A 19144-nucleotide genomic window follows, 5' to 3' on the forward strand; every position below is an offset into this window, starting at 1 on the left:
GGTGCTTTGGGGTTCCTGGCACCCCGAATGCTATAATGTCGGTATGCAGAGCATTACTGGTGCTTCGGGGTTCTTGACACCCCGAATGCTATAATGTCGGTATGCAGAGCATTAGCGGTGCTTCGGGGTCCCTGATACCCCAAAATGATATCAGCTCGGTGTACATATGTACATACAAAGAATGTCACCGGCGCATGCTACCAATATGTAGGTCCGGAGTTTTTTTTTTATTTTAATAAAAAAAAAAGGCCATAAAAGCGAACAGGGTAGAATGCTTGAATTAAAATACAAGTTGAAATTACGTATTTTGTTCATTTTATTATTTCCAAATCTTGCTTAGAACCTGAAGAAATTCTTTCACAATCTAATAATTAATTAATGATAATTAAGTTTAACATTAACGCCTGACAACGACGAAGTAAAGATTATATATATGTATACATTATACATGTATATGTATAAGCTAATTCTTGCCCAGACACACATGTTGATATGGAGTTGTTCGCTTTATCATTTAATTGTTTTTTTTTTCTTCTTTCTACGGGCATATAAATAAAATCTTATTGCTTAATATTTTTTAAATATATATATATATATATATATATGTATGGATGTATGTATGCGAACATGTGTACGTATACATAAATATATACACATACAGACGTACACATACATACACGGTATCATTATCATTACATACGATGATATGTTTTTGTAGTCCCAATGATTAATATGCACGCATTTGTGCAAATGCCTCAGTGTGAGACACGTTATGGACGGATTGACCCAGATGCAAAGTGGACGTTCCGAATTCCTTTATGTCACGAACAAATCTTTCCCACAACTGATCCTCATATTTTTTTTTATTCTTCTTCTTGAACTTTGTTGCAATAGAAAAGAAGAAAAAAAAATAAGACAAGATGGTATAAATCAGTTGATCGTTTCATAATAGATTTTCGGAATGTCCTCACGTATCCGGCAGTATTCTGACGAGGCCTAAGATTGTCGTTTGAACCTCGTCCGTGAATAAAATAAAAAATGAAAAATAAAAAAAGAGAGAGACGCGGTCGGTTCACGGGTCGCAATTCTGTTTCTTTTTTTTTTTTCTTTTCCCTTTTTTCTTATACGTTCTATGACCGTGTGATCGCGGAGAGGCATCACTCAAAAGCCCCGTCGACATACTGATTGATTTCTTATTAATTGCTCACTAAATATCGATTCTTATATTCTGAATTAATTTCATATCGCTACGGTAAAGTTATTATTTTTTCTTTCCATTTTTTTTTAGATATCACAATAACCTTACACAGAAAGCTGCAACTAATATTATAATTATAGTTATATTAATATTAATCATTATTACTTCATTATTATTATTAAATATTATTATTTATCGTTATTAATTATTATTATTATTGTTGTGTTTATCATCTACCTTGTAAATACGTCGGGATTCATTAATCGTTTAATGAAAACACCAAAGTAATTTTCACGCGCAAACTTTTTTTTTTCATCCTTTCGGGGTAATTGCTTATTTTTTTTCGCTTTTTTTTTCTTTAAATACCTATATATGACTCGCTTGCGTACGCAGCTCTGAATTAAGCATTTTATCCGTTGGCGAAGGATGGAGGAGTTTTACTATCAGTGATGAATGAAATTTTCAAAAAGAAATATGAATATTTCGTCTGTTTGCATGGTTCTTAGCTTTCGGCATGTCCCCCTTTTTTCATCGAACTTCACTTTTTCTTTTCATTTAACGTTCCTCTTTCGTAGCTTCCTCGATTCTTCGAAGCTTCTTGTAACATCAGCATTTATACATTACTACTAAGAAGATTTTGTCGAAATTATAAAATATTCATCTTTTCAAATTTAAAAATGATTAATTTTTTAATCCTCCTACCAGAGACAATTTTATTATCCGACATTATTATCCCACTAGTCTGCAATAATTTTATATTAAAAACTAAAACGATACAGAAGTTCCAATTTTAATCTTAGCTCCATTAAATAATAAATGAAAAAAAAAAAAATTATCACCCATGGTTGGAGGATTGAAAATCATTTGACAATTGAACCTGTCGAATTTTCTATACGTAAAAAATTTCAGTTAAGAGAATTCTGTATTTTTTCACATATAGAACATTCGACAGGTTTAATTGTCAAATGATTTTTAATCCTCCAACCGTGGGTGATTATTTTTTTTTTTAATTCATTATTCAGGATTAAAAATCATTTGACAATTGAACCTGTCGAATTTTCTATACGTGAAAAATTTCAGTTAAAAGAATTCTGTATTTTCCGAATAGACAGGAAACAGTTATCTCTGTTCGAGGAAACAATCAGATCGATACATATTGATAGAAACTATTGGCGTTCGTCAAGGATCGTTCGCGCGGCTAACGAGTGTACACGTGCGATAACCAGGTGTAAAGAACAAGAAATGATCGATGTAGACAGAGTTGGGCATATTAACGAATAACGAATAATTTGTTAGTTTTATTTCAAGTGTCGCAATCGTTTAGTGAAGAGGGTTTCGTCTCCCCACGACAAGTCTGTGACAGACGATCCTGAGATGAAACACCCATCCGTTTATTTTCTCGACTGCTATACAAGAAAATCTTATTCATTATTCGCGAATAATAATAATCTTATTCGAATGATGCCCAATTCTGAAATGTAGATCGTTGCAGTTTATAAACGACATTGCTGGGCGCGAATAGATCATCGAAGGAACACCAATTCTCGAACAGTTTTTATCATTTTTTTTCTTTTTCTTTTTTTACCTTGAACAGACGCTGGCTTACAAACGTTACAAAGTGTATCACAATTCGGGCGTTTTCTGTTACAGAATGTTACGCGATATGTATACGTCGCTATATTTCCTTCTTTTTTTCTTCTTCTAAATCACAACGTTACACATATGATAGGTATTCGCATTGATTAATAATAATGCTGGCCGAACTATGCTTTCATCGTGGTAACTTGATCAATTTTGTATTTTAAGTTTGTAATCCTTTTACGAAATTATAATAAAAAAAGTTTCTTAATATTTCAATATTTTTGCCTTATCGTCTTATGAAATAAGATTAATGATCAATGGAGCTTGCACGTTTCAAATATCGTACAATATCAATCATAGTGTCCGTTTTCACTAGTGTATTTTGTAATTTCAAATAAATTATTGAATATTCTGAAGCTTTTATTAAATTATAATTAGATTTATAATATTTGCTGCGGTTTAACTTGAACTCCAAAGTCAGTGCTTTTTCAATAGACGAACGGACACTATGATTGGTATTGTATGTACAATTATCGTGTAAGCGTTCAAGTACTTGTATCGTTCTTCTGTTCGACTTTCGATTTTCTTTTCATTTCGATGTTTAATTCGACTATTCATTTTTCATTACGTCATAGTGTACTTTTATACTGTGTGAAAAGTGTAAGCATTCGAAACACAATTCGATCGTTCGAAGTAGAGTAAAATTCGTTCTATCGAATACTCGATTATGCGAGTATTCGAAATTCATTTTATAGATTCGCTTTATCAAATTCACTAAAGTTTTCATTATCAAATTGTATCGACAATATCCTATAATTCGACTAATATATATATATATATCGAGAGACTCGATTATTCGATTAAGTCGAAGAAAATTCAATTTTCTGCAATTTTAAATTTTCAACATTTTAATATTAAAATTTAAAGTTATTTTTTTCTGAGAAAAATTCATCGTACAATTTTTCATTCGACGTAATCAAATTACTCGAGTGCTCGATTTATCTACATCTATGCATCGTATTAAGCTTGCGTGACAGAAATAATCAGACCTTAGCATTTTCTTCGAACCTATTTACGTTCTCCATTTGTTCTCCTCTCTGTTTCTTTATTTTTAAAAAGGAAAATAATATTCAAAGAACGACTACGTAGCGTGTTGTTTAAATACGTGAACAAATACTGCAATACGAGATGCTGAAGCAAATTTTTCATACGCTATCAATATCAATAAAGTTCGTTTGTAGATGTCGGCACACGACGAACGACGTTTCATCAATTCTGATAACGAGATTCTGAATACATGATATATTTCAATGAGATTTTCATTTTGTATTATCAATATAAATTATTTTCGTTTAAATACGCGGTTATTAATGTAGGTATCCTCTCTTTGGCTCGGAATATAATTAAATTAAAAGTTACATTATTTACAACATTGATTAATTAATTAAACCTGTTCAATTCTCTTTCTTTCGATTTCCAAGTGAAAATATTATTAAAATTAAGAACGTTAATTAATTAAAATAATACGAAATTCAAGCATAAATAGATTCAATAAATTAAGGGAAAAAATATTGATTTAATTACAGGAATATATATCTTTAAATTGTACAAAATTATCTTTGGATAAATCACCGAACGAAAACGCTATGAGGAAGTGAAAATATAAAAAATAAATTCATTTCATAAACGTCGTTCGTCATACACGCATCTGTCTAGTTAATTTCGTTATTTTTTTCTTCTACCACTTTTTCTATAAATATTTGAACAAGCATCTAAGTCCAGAATCCGTGCATCCATTGTCCTCATGCATTCTCGAGTGCGCTGTTAAATAAGTGTAAACTTTCATTCCAATTTGTATTTTCTCATTTTTGTCTTGTTCTTCGTTTTTCGTAGTGCAATTTTTATAAATTTTATCTCAATACGTAGTCATCGATGGGAAATTCGAATGATTCCAGTCGATTGTTTCTTATTAACACTTTAAATTAAAATTGAAAATTGCTGAAGATTAAAATTTACTTGTCGCAAAGTAAATTGCTCTAAAATTTTTTAAAAATTTCTTAATTAATTTGTATCGATGACAACGGATTAATCATCTTTCCCAATTGCACGATACAAAGACATCAATGAGACCCTCCAACCCTTACGAACACGTAAAATAGCATCTTTCACTCTTTGGGATTGTTTACGCAATCTTGAGAAATTAATAAATAGTCGAACCATTCAGGTACCTATGTGTAAAGATCCGATAGCGAGAACGAAATTGCAATTATGAATTTCCTAATTGTTTAACAACGAAGCAAAGAATGCTACGATTCATCGAAAGCAGGAATTTCGTTTCAGCATCTTATCCTGCGAATCATCGATGAATTGACTATCGTGATCGTTTAATGGGAATGAATTGATGGGACGAAACATTCCCAGTATTAATTACATATGAGATTACTTAAAATCCCCTTCTGGGGATAAAGTACACTGCTCGTATTTTCTGTACAAATCAGAAGAATAAATCATTAAAAATTGGGACGGCTTAATGATTTATAACTATCTGTTAAGGAATTTCAAAATTTCTTATTGTATCTCTTTTTTTTTCAATCAAATAATATCATATAAAAAAGAGTATCATACACGTGAAATATAAAACGTTAGAGGATCGGTATCATAGAACTGTAACGAGGTCGAATAAAATGTTTAGTGAATTTTTATTATGTTCGTGCGCTGAATCGGCCAACTAAATTGCACGTCTACTCTACACGTGCACTATGCTCAAGTTTTCTTGCTGAATTGTGCACTTTGTTGCGCGATAAAATCGCTCGGGTAGGTATACTGTTTAATCCGAGCAGTGTACTTAATACCTGGTAGAATGGTATCAATATGACCCAAATAAAAAAGAATGACCAGAACATGTATGGTTCCATGTAAATAGAATCTTTACAGCGAAGGCTATCAAGATACAAACTCCACTTTGAACACTTTTCTTTTTAGATAAAATCTTCAGGAAAATTTGTATCTTTAAAAATATCATAAATAATTGATTCGACGAATGAAACGAATATGGGTCGTTTTGGTCTCATCCCACCAGCAAAAATCTAAATTACTTTCAGACAACGTTACATCCTCTTATCTACAACCAGTAACGTTATACATTACGCAAATAAAATAAATACGTACGACAAAAAGCTCACGCGACACTAATCCCTTCGTAACAACTATGTAGAACAAACCTACGATCATTTCATTTTTTTTTTTTTTTTAAATCACGAGAAAAACATCACGACGTCGATACGTACGCTAGGATGATAAGTTTAACACCTTAAGATTTCGTATAATAAATAGCGTTTAAATTATAGCCGAGTCTAATCTCTGCGAATAATATATATATATATATATATGTATGTATATATAATAATAATAATAATAATAATAATAATAACTACGGTCCCTAGGTAATCATATACTTTCGGAATGTATGGACTCCACGATTTCCGCCTTAATTGTAACACTTTCAATACGAAAGGTCTGTAAGGGTCCGTGATGATCGATCGAGGACTATATATTTTTTTTTCTCTCTCTTCATGCCCTTTATCGAACATGAATATCCGTGTCGTGCATTAGAAAAATGATATGTCTTATTGTACGTGGTCGCGAGTTACCTCGCGTTCCTATCACTTTCGTTTTGACGTTCGTTTTTCGAATTATAAGGACACGGTAACGCTCGAATTTAAGGCGTGAATTCTGTTCATTTTTATAATTACGAGATTGACATAATCGAACTACGGAGATCAGCGCGATGAAAATGATACCAAACACGACTATATTTGTGTTGAAATAATTTTTAATCAGCTGTGGCGTCATAAGACGCCATCCGGTCCCGAGTGTGCGCCTTACATTCGAGCGCTACTGTATCTATCGCTGTTCCAATTCGGAACTCTGAGAACACGCGCGATCGTGATCAGTCTCCTTCGAATTAATCAGAATCTTAGTTATTAACCCTTTCGCTATTCTTGTACAACTCAATATGTCCACATAAATAAAATAGTATTATTTATAAAATTTCACTTGCAAGCAGACATTTCTGTTTTTAATTGCTACAGAAAACTGTTGAAATGTTGCGGTGATCATTTCACAGGGAACCACTGTAATTGGTCGGTGGTAACGAAAGGGTTAATCGCGTTTCCTTCTAGGAAACTTACAAAGCGCGTAAGTTTAGCAATGTATCGAACGAAACGCTTGAAACTCGCTACGTCTGGACAGTTCGTTATTCTTCTATGGACATGTTTGCTTCATCAGTCTAACCGGCGCGGCGTTTCGGTGAAAACATCGTGGACAGACAGCTAGCTAAAGGCTACACACGATCAAAAATAAATTTCTCGTCAAACCTGGAAAAATACCGTTCTTTGTTTTTTCTTTTTTCTTCTTTTTTCGAGACTGGCCTACTTTAGTGAACCCGAGGTCAATTGGTAACCACGAGCGTTCGTGGATTCAGCATCATCTCGCGAGGACGGATTTGGGATCTATTTTAATTACTTTCTGTGGCAGGTTCTTCTTCTTTCTTTAATAGTGTACCATTCAGACCATCCTGGTGTTTCTTAGACTGATCACGATTATCACGGTTCTTCAGGGTTCTGAAGTTGCCTATCACGTTTCCTTAACACGTTAAATACCGCTATCGTTTTTTAATTACAATTTTTTTCAAATTTAACATTGTATTTCAACCCTTCTTTGGATGACGGGGTCGTAAAACGTTAAATTTGCAATTTTTGCAATTTTGCAATTAAAATCTAATATCCTATTGCTTTATTAAATTTGTAAATTTTGTAAATCAAATTAATATTGTATTTCAACCCTTCTTCGGATGACGGGGTCGTAATGCGTTAAATTTGAAAATTTTGCAATTTTGCAATTTGAAAATTTATCCAATGTCCTATTGTTATATTCAATTTGTAAATCTTGTATTAATATTATATTTCAACCCTTCTTTGGATGATGGGGTGGTAAAAGCATTAGATTTGAAATTTTTGCAATTTTGCAAATTGAAAATTTATCCAATATCCTATTGCTTTATTAAATTTGTAAATCTTGTAAATCAATTTATTATTGCCATTTAGAATTGTAAGGCTGATCAACGATCACCTGTACGGTATTCAACGTGTTAACGCTGCGAATCATTCGTTCGTTATCTTTGGATAGCTGTACGTGGTATCTTTGCTGACATCTTTGGCGTTCATAAACCGCATCCCAAAGAGATATTCTTCTGTTCCCTTTATCTTCGGTATAAAATATTGTTTCGTATTGTGCAGTATCGTATGCAAAATGGTGTTCTTTTCGTCTTCTTAGTATTCGTATTCTCTTCTTGTCAAAGTTGATCTTAATTTACCCTCGGATGATCAATATACATCCTCAGTATCAACGTGCATCGTTATTATATAAAATATTTCAGAGATGTTTTAATGAAAATTAAAATCATTAAGCAATGATAAACTATTGATAATTAATATAATAACGTCTGCACCAGATTTCTTTAATTAGACATTGTTGAATCATAATTCTAATTGAATGTATTGTCAACAAATTGACAGTATTGATAATGTATATTGATTATCTGAGAGATTTTGTTAGATTTCAATCATCAGCCTCGATCAATGTGTCCTCGTAATGAAATATTTATTGCATTTCTTAAATACTTATTAAATATAAAATCGCAAGAATTTATAATATGAACCACTATATCAATTATTACATCATTATGAAAATTATATGTAATTCATATATAAATTTTGATGCAATAAATATTTCCAGTACTCTACATATTAAAAAAAAAAAAAAAAAAAAAAAAGAAAAATCGACTCGTTAGAATAACTCTCTAGTCACGGTACAAAATATCTAATTCACGTGTACATTCACATTTCTGTCCTTTTTTTCACGAAGTACTTTTCCCCGATATACATATATTTATATCTTTCTCCTTTTTTATATATATATATATAACTATATATACTTTCCATATTTATATCAATTTCTACTAATGTAAACTGTGTACAACGTACTGTCTACTGATATGAATTAGTTCACATGTAAAGCACTTTTAAATTCAATCTAAACGAACCATCGATCGCGAGCGAATTCATCTCCTAATTATCATTTTCAATGCAAATCAACTGCGTCGATCGATGCTTGAAGTCGAAGTTCCTATCGTTCCCTATTTTTTATTCACTGTACGATCGTCTCATCGTTCTCGAGCTCGTTTTCTTTGAGAATCGATCGACCATCGTTTGTCTCGAGTCGTACAATGAAGAAACGAACGAACATTTCGCTCAGCACACTTTCGCTTTCCCTAATTTTCTCTCGTTGTCTTCGATAGCGAACACGATCCTTCGAGCTCGTTTCGGATTTCTAATTTTCATTGCAGACTTTTGCTGAAAAAATTTATCCTCATCGATGAATTTTCATCATTTTCGAGAGGTGCCAAGCGGATCTTGCCAGATGATTCGTATTTTCGCGATTAGCTGATTCGAAATCTATAATTTGATGAAAAATATCCGAAACGAGCCGGTTGAATACGACGGAGCGTTTGAGTAATAGATAATGAAAGAAGCGATAGATCGGATAATTGAAAAATTGTGTCGTTCAATTTCGAACAACCGTCTTCGGCTCCTTTGGTCTCTCGTAGACATATTTCGTCTCGTTGGAGTATCTCCTCGTTTACGTACAAAAGTAGCAAAAGCTTCGCCACGAATGGCGAAGAATTGTTTGTTAATTACACAGGTAACAACGTCATACACGTCGTTTTCTTTAAAATTCTGAGCTTCGAACGAGAATCGTGGACAAAGGTGGACGATACGCGCCACCCGTTCACGTCGCTATCACTCCGTTAGATGTGTTAATTAATTTTTCTTTTTTCCACGCGTCCTTGTACAATTTTTGGGACCGAATTTTATCGGTCTAATTAACTACGGAAACTCTCTCCTTTTTCTCTCTCTCTCTCTCTCTCTCACATCCGTAAAACCTACACACGCTATCCTACACGCACACGTATCTCTTTTGCTCTATCTTGGGCAGTATAACTATTGTTTTAAATTGTAAAATGATATGTTTACGTTAAGGTCAAGCGAATACGTTGCCCCGTGAAAGGCATTCGAGAGCCTTCATTTTTTCATTCATGCTGTTAATTACGGTTCGATTCCCGTACGGTTTCAATTACATTAGTCGATTTCCATACAGGGACTTGAAACTGTCGGAAGAAGGATCGGTGACGAGTGATTTCCTTTGGGATAGAGATTCGGGAACTGGGAGTACACGTGAAACAATGATTCTCCCTTTTTTTTATCCTCTTTCAACCCTTTGACTATGAAAGCTTTGATATGTAATTTAAAATATTGACGAATTGTATTATTGCGAGTATTAAAAATACGAGATTCTAATTTACCCTCCGATTTTTAGCCAATTTTAATCACTATAAATTTAATATAGTACACCATAGTCAAAGGATTGATTATTCTGTATTTTATGGTGGAACATAAAACGAAAGGGGTAAAATCGAGCCGCTTGATCGCTGCTCTCTCCGAATTCGCAAATGTAAGGCCTCGCTTGGGTTAAAACTTAGGCTATACTTTCCGTCGTTTTCAATGATCACATTATCCAAAATCGTTCACCGTGAACGTTCACATTCTTTCGGACACGAATTGACTACGATTCCATCGAAACCTTTACCTTTTCTCCTATCAATTGTAAAACAAGCCCTCTAACGAACGTAGTGGATACACCGATAAAAGGATCCAGAGTTCTTCTAATTAACTATCAGGAGAAAAACAAAGAATTATTCAGTCACGAACTATATAATGCGTGTATATATATATATTTATATGAATATATGTATATCGACGATTCTCTAACGAGTCAGAAATTCGGTGATATGTTCGTGGATCGACGTGATCGCGGATTCAAGCGATTAAACACGTTCGTTTACGCTAAAAATCTGATGGAAAGCGTTTTTTGGAGTCGTCAAGAAAACTCTTTTCATTTTCTAATCGTTCATTTAGATCATTTTAGGGACGATCGCGATCTATAAATTGAATCATCTTACTTTGTAGTGGTTTGCTTTCTTACGAAAATATTTAAGTGGAATATTTTCATATTTTATTTTACAATTTGGATAGAAAAGTATCGCAATGTGTATAGATGAAAATTAAGGATCGTTTCATGAGAAACCCTCGAAATCCTTCTTCAGATATTATTTTTCAATTTTTTAATGGACGACCCTAATACGCTTTCCAGGACAATTATGTATCTTAAACGACCTGTTCGACAAGCCCTTAACGATCTAACGATATGTATCAGAAGAGTGACAACCCTGAAACTTCATATTTTTTTTTTTTTCTCTTTTTCTATCTGTGTTTCGTCTGCGAATTCAGCGGCATATATTCGAAACGTGAAGCATCGCGAGCGTGGATTCGGAGCGCAAAGACATTCGGTTAATTTTCAACCAGTTTCTTAACCGATTATGGTTCCGTTGGGCGGTCTCGTTGTTCGACAAGCTGCGTTTACCGTTTCCAAGCGTGTCGAGAAAAGGGACACTTGGTCTCGCTCTGAATTTCGTGACGGTCCAGTTCCCCGGAAACGGAGAGGAGCGAAAAGCATGTTCTTTCAGACAGCTGGATTTTCGCTTCACGCTAGGAAGATGGTTTCGTTCCGCCTACACTTCTAAGTGACACCGATCTTCTCTAGAGAACAAAGAGAATAAAATACTCCAGCTGCGATGAAACTTTCTAATCATCATTTAATTAGACTATTTCTTTAATTGGTAAGAAGCATCACAACGATTTGATTAACTAGGACATACAAAGTATACGAAGAAACGTATCTAATTCTAAGGCATGGGAAAAATGCCTTCAAGCTACTATTTCAACTCGACATACCGATTTGCCGAATGTTCTTACGAACAAATTATAAATCATTCTCGAGGAAATTAAAAAAAAAAAAATTTTCTTTAATTTACTCTGCGAAATGAATTTCTTCAATTATAATTCTTCTCCTATAAAAAGAAGTAACACGAATGATTTATGATTAATTTTGAAATTAAATAAATATGAAACAGAGTTCTGGATCCGATCTTGTTAAACAACCCAGTGTTTCGGAAAGGAAAACCGAGGAATCAGTTCGTCGAACAACGAGACGAGACGATTTCATGCTCCATTGCACGAGTTTTATATCGCGACGGGGTCGAAATAGTCCAAGTGCCGGTTCGAAATTCGATTCTCCCTATTTTCCGCGTACACTCGGTGGAAATAGAAAAATAAAGGAGCGTGCTCGTTGCTCGAGTGCAATTACACGACGGCCGCTGCATGTCGCCGACGAGTGCACGTCTTTTGTAACGACGCGAAATTAGCCGTCCGCGTCGGTGAGTTACGACGATGGATTTAATTTCGACTACCCGCGTATACGCGGTTCACTTAACACCCTACCACTATTACCCTTAATCATTTAATCACCACTCGCCACTATTAATTGCGGACGCGTCCTAATAAATGCCCAGTGGTTGTTCGACGAGGATAGCACGAGGATTGGCTTTTTGAACTCTGAGAAGAAGCTGCCGATCGACCGAAGCCGATACGTAGAAATTTACCAGACGTATCTACGAGAAAAATATGCGATTTTTTCTGAGAGAGTACTTATACGAAAAAACAGTTTCGATCACCGTTGAAGAATTCATTTTTTTTTTCTTTTTTACGTTTTCCTTTTTCTTTTCTCTTCCTTTTAGTTACAACGAAAAACCTTTCGTTCCGTGAGAAGTTCGAAGATTCTTTATAGTATCGTAGAGTAAGAATGGACATTTGGGCAAGTTTTCAATCCGACGCATTGTGATCTAAATAACTCAGAGCAGTAACATGCCATTTGAATCGAAAACCTTAGTTCAAGAAAGATACTTTGGAAAATGGTAATTCAGCGACTGTTAAATATAAAGTCTCGAATTAGATTTAGAACAGCGTAGCGTGGCATGTCTCATTATCTCTTCAATTTGTAGATCACAACGCATCGTATCGCTCTTTGGGATTGTCCATAATGTCTATCCTTGTCACAGAACAACTATGAGTTATCGAGATAGTAACACGACAGTTTGGAATCGAAATAAAGCAGTTCGAAAGGTGACATGCCGCGTTAAGCCATCGCCACGCGGATCGTTCTTAACGCGGCATATCACGCATCGCGCTACTTTGTTCAATTTACAACGTGTCACCTTATTACCCTACTCTGCTCCCCTTAGTTAAAGTGTCCTTATTTACCATTTTTCCATTTGTCGAAACACTCGGAACTCCGTATATTTTCTACCGAGGACAATTAACCTAAGGAGACCACTGTCCACGCTGAGGCAGCTCTCTGTGTCCTTCGTGAAACGCGGCTACAAAGTAGAAAACCATCAGACGATAGAAAACTATCAGGCAGGTTCGAACAGCTTTTTGGATAATTAGTTTAGAAGAAGCGTCTCCTGGTTATATATATATGTAGTGTTAAAAAATTTCCTGAAGACCTCTTTACCATTGGATAGATCGCGAAAAATCGAAGCGAAAAGTTCTTTAGCATTTTTTGATGGGATCAGTAGTTTAGCCATCTTTCGTTGTTGAAAATTGACCAATCAGCGCGCAGCTTGATTGGCAAGACCCGCGGAGTAGGGGACTAGCCTCCTCTGCCGCCGCCGAGCACGCCGAGGGTCGAGGTGCGAGGGCGGAGCAAGTAAACGGAGACTCCGATTCCGTGTAGTCTCCTACTCCGCGTGTCTTGCCACTCGAGCTGCGCGCTGATTGGTCAATTTAGGCGACTCTCGGCGGTGGCAGAGGAGGCTAGTCCCCTACTCCGCGGGTCTTACCACTCAAGCTGCGCGCTGATTGGTCAATTTAGGCGACTCTCGGCGGTGGCAGAGGAGGCTAGTCCCCTACTCCGCGGATCTTGCCACTGAAGCTGCGCGCTGATTGGTCAATTTAGGCGACTCTCGGCGGCGGCAGAGGAGGCTAGTCCCCTACTCCGCGGGTCTTGCCACTCAAGCTGCGCGCTGATTGGTCAATTTTTCAATTTTCAACAACGAAATGTGGCTAAACTACCGATCCCATCGAAAAATGCTACAGAACTTTTCGCTTCGATTTCTCGTGATCTATCCAACGGTGCACAGGTCATCAGTGAATTTTACACCCTGTATATTCAGGATTGCGGCTAATATGTAATCCATGTTGTCTGGAGAGGAGCAGAGGTGTGGGAAGTTTAAGAGGGATCGGACTATGGGAGAGTTCGACGATTTGAAATCGGGACGAGACTTAATGCACGGTACGATTACAGCATGACTCGACCAACGGGAAGGCACTTGGGCAAATTACGTGCCGAGTTGGCCGTCGTATCTAGCACGCAGGGCACACACCACCTTCGTATCCCTCTGTCTGTATCTGCGCCACTACAAAGACAGATCGTTTAAAAGTATTTCCTTAAAGAAACTTTAACTTCTTTTTTTTCCCTCTACTGTCTTAATCCTATGATATGTTCGCATTCGTTATGTATATATAATATATATATATATATGTATGTATAAGATTATTACGTAAATACACAATTTCTCTTCTTTCTTTCTGCCTCATTTACTCACACACTCGCGCATCTTTCTATCACTCTTCCAACACGTATTCGTTCATTCAACCATCACACTCGTCTAGGATATTAGACTCTCCTTAACAAGATACATAATTAAATGTATATAATGCTCGCCTTTCGCGACGCGCCAATGATAAAACATAAATACACGCTTCTTAGGGCACCTTTGGTATTAAGCTTGATGTACTCGTCTTCGTCTCTTTTTTTTTCTTCTTCATCCTCTTTTAACTTTTGTTATCTATATCGCGCAATTTCGTCAACGAGCCACCGCGGTTGTCTCCAAAATATCCGTTTTCTTCATACCGAGTTATATCGTTTCCCACGCGTGATTCCCGGTACCGACACGCCTTCGTCCAATTAGTACTTCCGGAAACTAGTTAACGCGCTTCAGGTTCGCTCGCAATTTCTCTGTGAAACACCGGCCGTAACAAGTGTGTTATTGGTATCGAATCGTGTTGCACATCATTCTTTTCTTTTGAATAAATTCCTATTCGAAGGAGTCCTGTTGCTTTCCTTCTAACGCGTAAATTTTTTCTCTCCGTTGGTGTTCAATGTTTTACGTTCACCAACGCCCCTGTCTAGAAGGGGTTAATAATTTCTTCGAAGACAGCGCGGGGCTCGGTCCTTCGAAAATAATCTTCCGCGATTGTGGACTGTGTGTTTGTATGTAATTTCGGGAGTGTCTTCCTGCTTTTACACAGTTATCTGATGTGTATATGGATGTAGATCATCGGTGAAAAATTTCAAATCATTTATTTTCATAATGAAAATGCATTTACCCAGAATGGTCACTGGTAATTCCAAGGACAGTCGATTAAAATTATTTGTTGAATTTTAACGCGTTGACTGACACGGTGAAAATGGCCATGTGTATTAAGGCACGCCATAACTGCAATTATCGAGAACACGATTCTACGTGTTATTTTGTGTAATTATTGTTACCTAAAATTTTCATTAATTATTTTTCTTTCAGTCATTCGATTATATTAAATTATTGATGCCAAATCCTGTCAGTGGTGATCACAGAAATAGCCCAGTGTGCTATGAAAGAATACGGTATGGTATTAATTGGAAATTTCTCACCGGATGTCGTACAAGTGTAGGTGTGATGAATGTGGAGAGGTACGAAACGAAATCGTGTGACGGTTGTCGAAATCGCGGCGTGTGTAAATTCGCAGGAGCGTCGCGACGCCCCTCCGACTCGGCCCTCCCTGTAATCCGCGTTTTCTTTTATCCTCGTGTCTGTCGTCGTCTCTCGTTTCTTCGTCGTCGTCGTCGAATCGCAATCGCAACACTCGGTGGAAAATAAATAGACAAGGTAGTACACGGCTAAATCGAATCGATAAGTTAAGTCGTTAAAAAATATATATACCTAGGAATATCATTATATACGCGATTATTTTGGGCCCCCCGCGAGTCGCGAATCTCTTAATAACGCCATTGTTGTTATCCGCAACAATTTACAAGAATTTGCCTACTTAGCTGCTTCGCGAGAAACAAGGGTAGAAACACATCCCCCTCGTTTCGTCTTATTAATTTTCTCCTTCTCCCTTTTTTTTTTCTCTATCTCTGTGTGTACGGGTGGTTAGATTATCCTTTCTCTGCGTGCTTCTTTTCTTCCTTTTCACCCATCTCACACCACCCCCATCCCTTCGAGGTCTTCTCCTATCGTGCCATCAATTTTTCTTTTTTTCTTTTTCTTTGCTCACCAAATGACATAAATCTTGCCATCTGATAACGAAATATTTCGTAGTCGTGGATGGTTTCTTAGTCGTTGTAAAAGGGTGGAATTCTCGGTCGAACAGGGATGGGGGGTGTGCGCGCGCGTGTGTGTGTGTAAGCACGTCAGCTCTTCCCTCGTTCCTTTTACATGCCGTTGATGTCGATCTTAAGGTTGCCCGTTTTCTTCTCTCTTTGATCCCTGGAAAAGCGAACAGATCGATTAGACTGGCTCGAAATAAATGGAAGAAGACGGATACACCTATCGGTCGTTCGATTCGATGACTCCTTTAATCAAAAGGAGCATTGTTACGAATCTCGGAACGGTTATCGATCGCTATTTTCATTTGTCCTCGGAGAAGGAAAGAAAAATAAAAAGATAAACGGCCACGTTTTTTTCTTCTTGAAAATTGTACGGGGTACTTTGACTTTCCGACAACGGACTATCCCAAGGAAACAAAATAAAAGGATGTCTCGTCGAGGAAATGATCGAAAGCGTTCAAGCTGATAAGAGACAACAAAATCAAGCGCCAAAGGAAATTCTTTTTTGGCCCTGTCGCAGATTGTTCGTCAAAAGGAACAGGAACTTCCGTCGACGTTCATCGAATTCCCTTTGTTTTACAGTTTCTGTCTACGATTATTTACCCCCCATCCCATCTCGAAGAAATTCCTAACAGTTTCTATCGATCAGTCTAATGAGCCGTGAACGCAGCAATGAAACCAAATCGACGTCGAATATCATCGACGCAATGTAAACAAGGCTTAAGGTCCATTTATATTATCCATTCCGTGACCAAGTGTTTCCGTAACGTAACGCGCACATTATTATTCATATTGCATCAGGCAAAAAGATTTGCGAATTGAATATCAATTAGTTTTCTGCTACACTGTATGGCAGGTGCGGTGAAAAACTAGGCACTATCAGAAATTAGGTCATCGTAGGAAAATAAACTTTTATTAATGTATTAATTAGGAATCACTTGGTGCCTGATTGTATCAGATTTCCAATGGCACCCCTTGTTCTATTTAAACGATTTTAGGAATTTACAGGAAGCTATGTATCTGGATGGATAATATAAATCGGCCTTTATCAGTGCCCGTTCACGGTGAATACTGCGTTAACACGTTGAATACCATAGTAGAAGCACCTTATCTATTAATTTACTGCTTCGAACTAATAGCTTAAATATTGTGGACGTTCAGAGCTTTCTTTAGTTTTTTAATTCTTAGCTATGATTGTCGATGACTTCTATTACAATGGACATAATAAAAAAAAAAAAATCGAAGTTACAAAATTTTAGCCAAAGACATTAACCCATTAACCTGAATTAGATTTAAATGGTAATTATTTTAATCTCATGAATTTTTCATATCCCGAAATTATTTTTTTTTTTTTGTGTTCCACTCTAATTCCTATGGCAGTCAACGTGTTAACGAATCCGATCATTTTCGGAAGAACGACGAAACAGACAACCCAGATTTCGTCCCGTTTCCGCGGACCGACGTAGAAGAGACGCCTCGCCATTGAGTAATTTACGTACCTCATTAGACCGTGACTGCGTCCGGACTGAAAAGCTCTTTTTCAAAGCTTTCGGGATGATCCTTAGTCACGAAGAAGGAACGAAAGAAAGGTACAGGGTGGTCACGACGCTTTATTCACCGACGTGGAATAAAAAAAAAAAAGAAAGAAAGAAATATTCTAATACATCGGATATTCCTTCAGCAGCCACGTCCTCTTTTACGTCGCGATGCCAAAGCGTCTCCGTCGGTTAAGCGAAATGAATTAGTGACGATGCGTTTTATTTCCCGGTCACCCAGCCCCAAGCAGCTTCTATCAATTTTTCTAATTTCAATTTTAGAGGAAAGTCGGATAATTTTATTTTTTTAATTATAAACTTCGTAAGATCTCAATGGATTTGTATTAGACGTAACATTAGATTAAGATTGCAGAAGAGAAAACAGAAAGGAGATCGATGCAATCCCATGGATATGGTTCTTGCGCAATTGTACAAGAACTTATCGTCGGATTTGCGATGATCTACGCTGTTCTTCTCGCGATACGTTACTGTAGAAATATCGCTGGGATTCTACGATATTGGCTAACCCTTACTTCCGTTTTGCAGCTCGATTTTTCTTTTCGATTTTCCGTCATTACCCGACCTTCCCCTAAATAATAACGCCGATAAGAACAATAAAGATTTCTACCAGATGCGCGAAAGGTTTGTGCAGGTTTTTGTGCTATAATACAAAAAACAGAATCACGTTCAGGGAAGAGAAAGAATACGCGAGTGGACAGGGCGGAAGTGAACGGTATGTACAATATCAAGTACTATGCGGCACAGGCAACATCGAAGAAATTTAATGAAAGATAATGTCGAAGGAGTACAATATCGTCCATAAGTATTAGGACAATTTTCATATTATTAGGAAAATATAAATTTATTCCTTTGATTAAGAATAAATATAGAGAGGAGAAACATTCCTCCCTAAGGAAAAAGAAAAATATTTATATTATAAAATTTTCATTAATTTTCCATTAATCTCTTCAGGGATGACAAAAATGACTTATTATTCATTTTATGAAAACAATAAAAATGCAGAAAAAACCATAACGTCCACACTTGTGGCCCCTGAGCGTTAATAGTAATTTATAAGTGAAATGATAAGTGGGCAAGGGCTTTAAGAGATTAAAATAAAACTATCTCCCTTTCAGTGAAATTCGATTAAATATCCAAATACCTATGAACGAAATTGTAGGTAACAAGTGGATCTCGAAAATTGCCGGCTGTAAACTGTCGTTTAAAAAGAACCAAGAAGAAGGTAAAAATAAAACTAACGAGAAAAGAAGAAACGGATGACCGTAGCGAAAAATCGAATTATTTCGAATGGCCAGATTAATCGTGGCCAGGCTTCACCGTTGAAAGAGGAAGAAAAAGAAAAAATGACAGATGGACAGAGAGATAGGAAGAAGAAGGTAGAAAAGATCGGCAGTTCGTGCACGATCTATAGGCGATTAGC

General features: G+C 36.3%; 1 protein-coding gene across 6 annotated transcripts in view; it reads right to left on the reverse strand.

Annotated features, from left to right (window-relative positions):
- Window positions 1-582: 582 nt before the first annotated feature.
- LOC117605079 (protein couch potato) overlaps window positions 583-19144 on the reverse strand; it is a 90474-nt gene continuing 71912 nt past the window's right edge. For 5 of the 6 annotated variants that reach the window (XM_076690385.1, XM_034325958.2, XM_034325950.2 and 2 more), the window contains one exon: window positions 583-16328. In XM_076690385.1, coding sequence (XP_076546500.1) covers window positions 16296-16328 — 33 coding nt within the window. In that variant the 3' untranslated portion in view covers window positions 583-16295. The remainder of the gene's footprint in view (window positions 16329-19144) is intronic. The other variant, XR_013062825.1, reaches the window with a different exon arrangement.

Source organism: Osmia lignaria, chromosome 9, assembly GCF_051020975.1.
Source record: "Osmia lignaria lignaria isolate PbOS001 chromosome 9, iyOsmLign1, whole genome shotgun sequence".
NCBI classification, from domain to species: Eukaryota; Metazoa; Arthropoda; class Insecta; order Hymenoptera; family Megachilidae; genus Osmia; species Osmia lignaria.